An 8,246-nucleotide genomic window follows, 5' to 3' on the forward strand; every position below is an offset into this window, starting at 1 on the left:
AAATACAAAAAACACCGACAACCGCGACTAACCTTTGGTTACTATACCGTTAGTTAACGCCGGATGCTCCCTGAGATCACTAGATGTAACGACCGCATCGGAACAAGGGTGAACAAATATCTCATCAGGTAACTGTGCGGGGGATCGAGTGTTTGCAGAAGATATAGACGATGCAAATGAGGATGATGAAGAGGTCCAACAGGTCGCTGTGGGACGATACCCTGAAGAGTGATGGAGATGAGCATCGTCTGGAGGAGAATAGCAGAGATCAGCCTCTTGCTTTTGCTTATCAATTTCAGTGTACGCACTAACCAAAGTGGAACATTCCTCATTTGACAAAGCGCCCGAGGCAATCGAAGTTGAGCCGGACGGGGTGGTATGTCCACTACAAGTGGTTGTGAGAGCTGGGAAACTTGATGACCTTTGAATTTCACTCTTGGATGAGGCCGTCGAAGCGAGTGATAGAGCAGCCAAACGTCTTCGCACCCTCGCGCTCAATGGTGTGGATTTTCTCGGGGAAGCTGATGATGTAGACTTCGCCTCCATAGACTTCACAGTTGTCTTCGGTGACACAGACTGATTCACAGTTTTCAGCTTACCAGTTCGGGAGAAATGGAGCTGTGCCCGTTTGAACGCAAATTCCTGGGATTAGACTGAGAATGCTTTCTGGATGTGACACAATTGAGAGATCTTGAACGACGATTACGGCTGGCAGTTGGTAACGACCTGGAATGGTCAGCCTTGTGTGGCATAGCCTTGAAAGTCACCCCATCCTATAGGGAGGAGCCAAACATGGGTGACGCAATGAATTAAGACAATGTTTTGCAAGCATTTTGACAACCATGAGGGTTCTGAACTTTTATGTTTGATCACATTTGTTAAAGAAAAGGGATAATAGAATCAAGTATGCATCTAATCCACTTACTTCTACATTTAGTCACATCCGCCAACGTTTCCAACTATACATATTCGGTGTAGGAGAACAAGGCGGTGAGTAAAATTCGCCGCGCAGACAGTATATGACACAACTACTGTAAACGGTGAAAAAAAGTTCCCACCCGGAACGAGAAATCCACACGGTACTAAGTTATCCACATAATAATCCGCCAAATACGACAAGCACAAAGCCGATACCAATTACCAAACACCAGTAACTTCAAACTAGCCAGTTTAGCTATCGCGTGTTGGATGACGATACCAAGCAGTATTCAATGATATCAAATCGCACTGTGAGATATCAAACTTCCTAAAACATTTCACAATTAGTGACCTTCGTGTACCCAGCTCAAAATATAATCTGAACAACTCCAAAGAAAGGAGGTATTTAGCGTTGTAATCTTTGCACCTCTTTCCTTACAGACAAATGCTCAACAGCAATCAATAAAGCACCAACCCGTTCACCGTAACTGTCCGACTTGCTTTCGAGAACGATTCCCGTGTACTACGTATAAGCAGAATACGCCACTTTTAGAGAAGCTACGGTGCACTTATAATTGGTTTTTATTTTTCTGAGCTTGTGTGTTTGAAAGATGAGAGTGGGAACAAAACATGAGGAGGCATTCAGAATTATGCTAGAAAAACGGTAGGCACAAAAACGAGAACAAGAAATAAACAGGAAATTAGGGGGAAAAACGCACGATCAACTGAAGAAACATTATATCGATGACCCAAGTGGTACCAATTCTCGGGTACACTAAATCAACTGGTTAGCAATCTGGTCGATAAAATCTATCGTTTGGTAAAAAAAAGCATGAAAACAAGCATCTCATGGAATCAGCGGAGCATGAATTAGTGGAACGGTGTCCTACGGAGAAAGTTCAGTTGAACGCTGATGTCATGCTGTCCATGATGATGATGAGGTGAGTGAGTGAAACAATTTGAACGTTGAATGATAACTTGTTCACTCACTTCCTTTGAAGTCTGGTCAGAGATAATTCGTCCTTTACGGTCACGACGAACAATCTCAGCTTCATCCTTGAGGAAGAATGAAAGCAAAACAATGAATCGTGCGGGGAAAAAGTAGAGATAACCAGCGACAAACAGACACCAGGTTAGTTGGTATAACCACACAACTTGAAAAACCTGGAACTAAGGCTCATCAGAGAAAAATTAACATCAGGTAACTGGTGAAAAGTACAAATAACTAAGCCACTGTTATTGCTCCCATTTCTCAATGTTTCTAACAGACTGGTTCAGAAGTCCTATTAAGCTATGAATATCAGCAGTAAAGATCACGGCTAGGACATGAAAATTCGGCAACTATTGACGCACAAGATGCTGAATACCTCGGAACACGAAAGACACGAGCGTTGAACAAGTAGGAACACAAGACTCGTAGGCAAACATGCCACCAGTAACGGGTTTTGTGAAAAAGAAAATCCGTTGTCTGAGCACCACATCGACTCTACCACTGCGGCAGTGTGTAACGTGTAAATTTCGGCATACACACTGGAGGCCACGATATCACGGCATGTTCAGTAAATAAAGGTGAGTCACGTGTTGCTTATGAGCCAACTCAGTTCATGGTTTAGTTGCAGTCGCTTCACAAGTAGGTGCGAGATCAGACAAATTTCGTTTAAAATCGACATTTGGAGTGTAAGCTCGAAACATGTGACTATGCATCCTTCGTCAATCCACGTTGAATTTAACTCCGCTCATGTGTTCATCAGAGATTTCAGAGCTTCATGTAACTGTTGGTCAATGGTTTTGAATTGCGTCCGTGTCCCCAAGGGCGGCGTATTTTAAAAAATATTGTTATTGCGGTTAATGAAGCCAATTATGGAGCTGAACTAGTAATGCTGATTAGGTCGGCTTATGCTGGGACGTTTAAGAAAACGAATGTGTCCGATACATGCGTGAAGTGAAGCCCTTATCAACAAACGCCATGTGTCCGATAAGCTCATAACCTGAAGTTGAGTTTGTGTACTTATTATGCAGAAGGTTAGGTGTACGAGTATAGCCTGTCTTCAACAACCAAGATCAACTGTTTGGTCCGAAAGGTGCACATATATCCTTCAACTACGGATGTAATTCCAGTATCTTACGTTGGATTAAAATCCAGTGGGGTCCAAAAAAGAAACCGTTCCCAGTTGTACCTTGAAATATCGTACGACGCTAGCACAATAGAACACGTTGTGTCCTTATTTGGTCTGTTGATCAGACGAGGAAGCAATCGGCTATTCATTGATGAGATGGATAAATGGCCACAGCATAGCTCATTTCAGGCCATCGTCTACACTAATTTCATTAAAATGAATTAGCATGCATAAAAAGATTCGCAGGAGTTCGAGAGTGAACATCACAGTACAATTCGAGGACCAAACATGTAGTACCTCAGATCCATCCATAGAAATGCCGTAAGTGCATGTCTGACTAGTCGCGAACTACTGAAATACATCATACAGTACGCCTAGATATTGACCAACCTTCTAGTACAATGCTGTCTTTCCGGAGAAACGGACAATCAACTTCCTGCGACCGTCATACACAGGAATGCTCGCGGTAGAGAAGTCATCGTAAAATAGTTGGCGAGATAGAATAGTGCACAATATAACCAATCAACCTTGTTAATTGATGTACAAAGTCGCTAGAGAGAAATTTCGATGAGCTGTTATAATCAAAGTACTCTACTCGGATAAGCGTTGAATACAACGTTTAAGCAAAACAGGATGAAAAAAGGAACGGCTGTTTAGAACTGTGAAACCCAATACGGGGAAGAGCTGATCAACGGATGTGGACAGGCGCATATATTCGTCAAGTGTACCTCATGAAAACCCTCCCAGACATACCTTTAGATTCGGATTCTTCAAGCGAGAGAAATACCGTTCAAGCTAAAAACGAAATGTTTGAATAGACGATGGGTCAATTATTTCGAAGCCAAATGAAAAAAAATTCGGAAATCTAGAACATTTGAGTGGCTTGCCTCGAGTTACATTCTGGCAAGACACCGTTAACACGCTGAAATACACCCACGGAACCTTGATCAATAACATCGCAGATAACACAATCGCAATAACACCGAGATCATATTTCCCTCTCACCAAGAAATAAATTACAGGGATAATTTTGCTGACTATATACTAACGACAACGCAGAGGCAAAAATGAGAACAGTCTTCAAAAGTGATGATCCCCAAAAAGATGGGTAACGTATTGGGATGAGCACATGAGCAGCGACTCACATCCTCATATTGTAGTGGTGCTATCCAGTATTGTGTGAACTTGACAGGACGCTACATCTATAACCCTTTGTAGCAATGAAACCATCCGAAAAAGCGACGATGATAAAAAAAAAAGTACGTACCAATGAACGGTCGATTGTGTGCACATAATAACTGAACGGCTTGTCAGTCCACGAAACCGCATCCTGGATCGGGTTGAGGCAGCTCACGTGCATGATTGAACCGATATCTGAGATAAAGACGGATTTAAAAAGTATTACAGAGATAGCGTGATTGGTTTCTGGATCTAACAGAGTACTGCATTATAGAGTGCATCAACGCCTCACAACTTGAATGTGAACAGCCAGTAACATAACAGGCTGGCTCAAAACCAACATTCTGATTTGCAGACGAACCAATTAATAAGGTTGAGAATTCACCTGAATGAGCCCGGGAATGATCAGATACCGCACTTGGCTTCGAACAATATATACAATGCCCGGTGTCCCCTACAGCTTGGACGAAATCCCAGTCAAAGGTGACTTTAAAACATTTCTTCATTTCACTGATTGGGTACGTAACTTTCATCTCGAAAATACCTTTAGATGTGCGACTTATAGTTTTAGAGCACTGAAACCATCTTTGTGATCAGAATTATGTAGGTACTGCCAAGGTTTTCCCGGAGAAAATACATGAGGCACGAAACAGATGACGCTGGTTAGGCTGAGTCCCCTTAATCTAACTGCGGCAACCTTGAAGACCAAAGGTCAGGATACGGCATGTAGGTGTGAAAACTGGAGCTAGAAAATGAAAATGTGTTGTGATCCTGAATAGGGGGCAGGAACCGCGAGGTCACGACCGACTAAAAAATCAAGGGTATCCGCAGTCACCCTCTACTCGACTTCGTGACGCTGGGAAACCCTTACCGTGTACACCCACCGGTGGAGTTGAATCTTGAGATACAGATTTTAGTACCGAGCAGTCATTCAGCTAAGGTGTCCACCCATTACATATCTATCTGTGTGAGAAAGGGGGACCGGACCGATGGTCGACAGCAGCAGCCAATAAGTAAAGAAAGTACTTAAATCAGCAGCTAGGAATCTCTCGTACAAGGCCATGGCCCTATAATACTAGAGGAATCGGATGAATACGTAGCAACTGCGGTCGAATGCAGCCGTGGCCGAAAGAGTGCTTCACGTTATATGGAAGTGCTTCGTAAATAGATGTGATGTGCTACTTATACGGTTGCTGATAACTTTCCGGCAACCCACGACCGCTTTTGCAACACACTGTAGTGTGTGGTAGTAGACCCGGTTCGAAGCATGTGATATGAGCCAGAGCAGTAGAAATGGCCACACGGTCCGATGGGTCAACTCACGTCCGGTCAATAAGCACAAGTAAGCAGAAGCGAAAGCCCATAAGCTAGACAGTCTATTGTGACAGAAATGAAGAATGACATACAGGCCCACAGACAAAATGAGGGTGTTTGTTCTAGCGTCTCATGGTGTGAAGAGGTGCTAAATGTAGAATACATTAGGCAGAAACCTCACATGTTGTTCTCGACCATTAGAAGACGATGTAGCACAAATGGCACCCAGAATCCGTTATAAGCGAAATCAAGCTGATCTCCTTGTAGTTGTCACAATCATTGCAGGCTCCCATAGTAACACTGAGCATTACTATCAATTCACCAGTCATCTTGGAAAGCCGAAATGGGGGTAAATAAATCTGACAGGTGGTGACTGAGAATCCTAATCCCATCCTAGAATAATATTGTTGGTAAGCCATTCCACACAGGTCTGTGGTGCTTGACAGAAGACATGTGGCTATAAATATCCGTCGACATACGGATCCCAGCTTCATCGTCAAGTTCAACAACGTGACCAAATGACGGCAGCTAACCACATGGATTGCTCAGGTATCGGTCCAGCGACCGGATAATCGCGCCAGTTTCATCTTAGCTGGTTTCGCCCACGGACCGTTTTCGAGGACGGAGTGAAAAGTTTTCCGAATATAGAGGAAATTCCTTGCCGCTCTCACTTCTTTAGCTTTCCGTGCCCTCCAGGTTTCACGGTCGAGGCGAAGCGTTTGATAAGATACTGGTAGGCACGCTTGTGTGAGATTCAAGCGATGTTGGAAAGAAGGTAGCTAAACAATGCAGCAAGATGAACTCTCGGCATTGTACAAGAATGTGGTGATCACACCATGGTGTGAATTGAGATCAAACACTGGAGCAGCTGGAGGAGTGTCCAGAAGAATATCCCGGAAAATTTGTTTGATTTTGGGATGTACAAGCCATCCATACGAGTTGCCTGAGATTTGTGTGGTCCCAGAAAGTATAGAAAAGCGATTCTGGACAACCGTAGGGTCAGTATTCACATAAGTGTTTCAGAAGGAACGACAGACAGCTGCTAATAGACGAAATCGAAAACTGATGATATGATCGAATAGGGACCGTGGCTGGTACGTTGTTAGAGAGGACCGATTAGCCAAACGACTCCGTCACGAAAAGACTGGACCTTACCGTGGTGTGACGGTTTGCGCAACTCAGCGATCCATTGAGCTATACTGGAGAGTGTCCCGCGATACTCACAGAGTCCCTCATACCAGGTTGATTAATGGTTAGAGATCTGACGAACACAGTCTCCTGGCTCTCCAGGTTGGGGGTTGGAACATGTGGCGACTTGTTCCGTAGAAATTGTAATGTGTTTGTATTTCCCACCAAACACTGCTGCTTTGTAGTTAGGCTTTTGAGCCAAAGGCTTTGGTTGAGGACCCTAATCGTCCTCCTGTCTAGGTGTGGGCGCCCTGGCAATATCCCAGCCCAGGAACAACCATGAATTACACATGTACGAGTAAACTCATGCCACATCGGCCGTCGCGTGGTGCCATCAACCGGGTCGCCTTACTTGCTGCATACAGCAGGGCGGGTAAGCGAAAACAGGCTACTGCTTACCCTTCCCTTCTTTCTTCTTCACATGCTTTTTCTTCCCCCTCTCCCCACCCCATTAATAACTCTCTCCTTGTAGGCCCAGCACTTAGGACTGATGAATCCGTCCGTCATACATCGGTTTTGCGTGCAGCATCTGCTGGTCACATGGTGCCGACATCTTTATGAATCTCTAAATCAGTCCTCAAGCCTCGACACTCAGTCTATCTGGCCGCGTTCAATGTTCGCACTTTGAAGCAAGCAGGACAAAAAGCTGCTCTTGCACTCACACTGGACTCGCTTGGCATTGTGTGCTGTCTCTTACAAGAAACGTCTTCTAGAGTCTCTTCTAAATGCTCCACCATCAGATGTGAACTCATACTGGGACGAGATTGCCACCTCTTTGCATAGTGCTGGGAATTTTGCCTGTGGCACGACCCAACCAGGCGCACTCAAGCACTGGATATCAGACGGAACGGTGTCACTACTTAAATCTCGAATAAATATCCCAACCGGTCTCGAACATAACCCGGTGCGAAGAGCTACCAGACACCAAGTGAAAGTGAGCTTGCGATCCGACCGTGAAGTATGGTGGACACAGAAAGCCAAAGAAATGGAAGAGGCCCAGAAAGCCGGTAATTTCCGGAGATTATTTCAGTTGATCCGTGCGACCGGTCCCCGGAAACCACCTGTGAGTGAAACCATCAAACACCAGAATGGAACCACCATCTCGAACAAAGAGAAACGCCTCGACCGATGGGCTGAATACTTCGAACAACAACTGTCGTGGCCACCAACCGGCACTCATATACAGCCCACAGGTGAAATAGAACCCTGGACGGTGAACGTGGAACCACCTACCGCCTCGGAGGTTTACGACTGCATATGTTCCCTCAAGCGCCACCGAGCTCCCGGTCCGGATGACCTTCCACCCGCAGTGTTCAAAGACGGGGGTGAATTCCTCAGTCAGCGCTTGTCCGATCTGTTTGCTTGCATTTCGGAAAAACAGTCTGTCCCAGACAACTGGGGAGAATCGGTGATAGTGCCCATTTTCAAAAAAGGGGCGCGTAGTGAATGTGGTAACCACAGAGGGATCAGCTTGACCCCGGTTGTGACAAGACTGTTGGCGTCAATTGTACTTCGTCGCCTTACGGTTGC

General features: G+C 45.0%; 1 protein-coding gene across 1 annotated transcript in view; it reads right to left on the reverse strand.

The window, feature by feature from the left end:
* Positions 1–8,246, reverse strand: part of T265_14564 (hypothetical protein) — a gene marked incomplete at both ends in the record, with an annotated part of 40,576 nt that overhangs the window by 21,503 nt on the left and 10,827 nt on the right. Inside the window, 5 exon segments of the mRNA XM_009174210.1 lie at positions 33–594; positions 600–773; positions 1,909–1,974; positions 3,789–3,830; positions 4,303–4,409. Of these exon segments, the coding sequence (XP_009172474.1) occupies positions 33–594; positions 600–773; positions 1,909–1,974; positions 3,789–3,830; positions 4,303–4,409 (951 nt within the window).

This window comes from Opisthorchis viverrini (genome assembly GCF_000715545.1).
Source record: "Opisthorchis viverrini unplaced genomic scaffold opera_v5_221, whole genome shotgun sequence".
In the NCBI taxonomy this organism is placed as follows: domain Eukaryota; kingdom Metazoa; phylum Platyhelminthes; class Trematoda; order Opisthorchiida; family Opisthorchiidae; genus Opisthorchis; species Opisthorchis viverrini.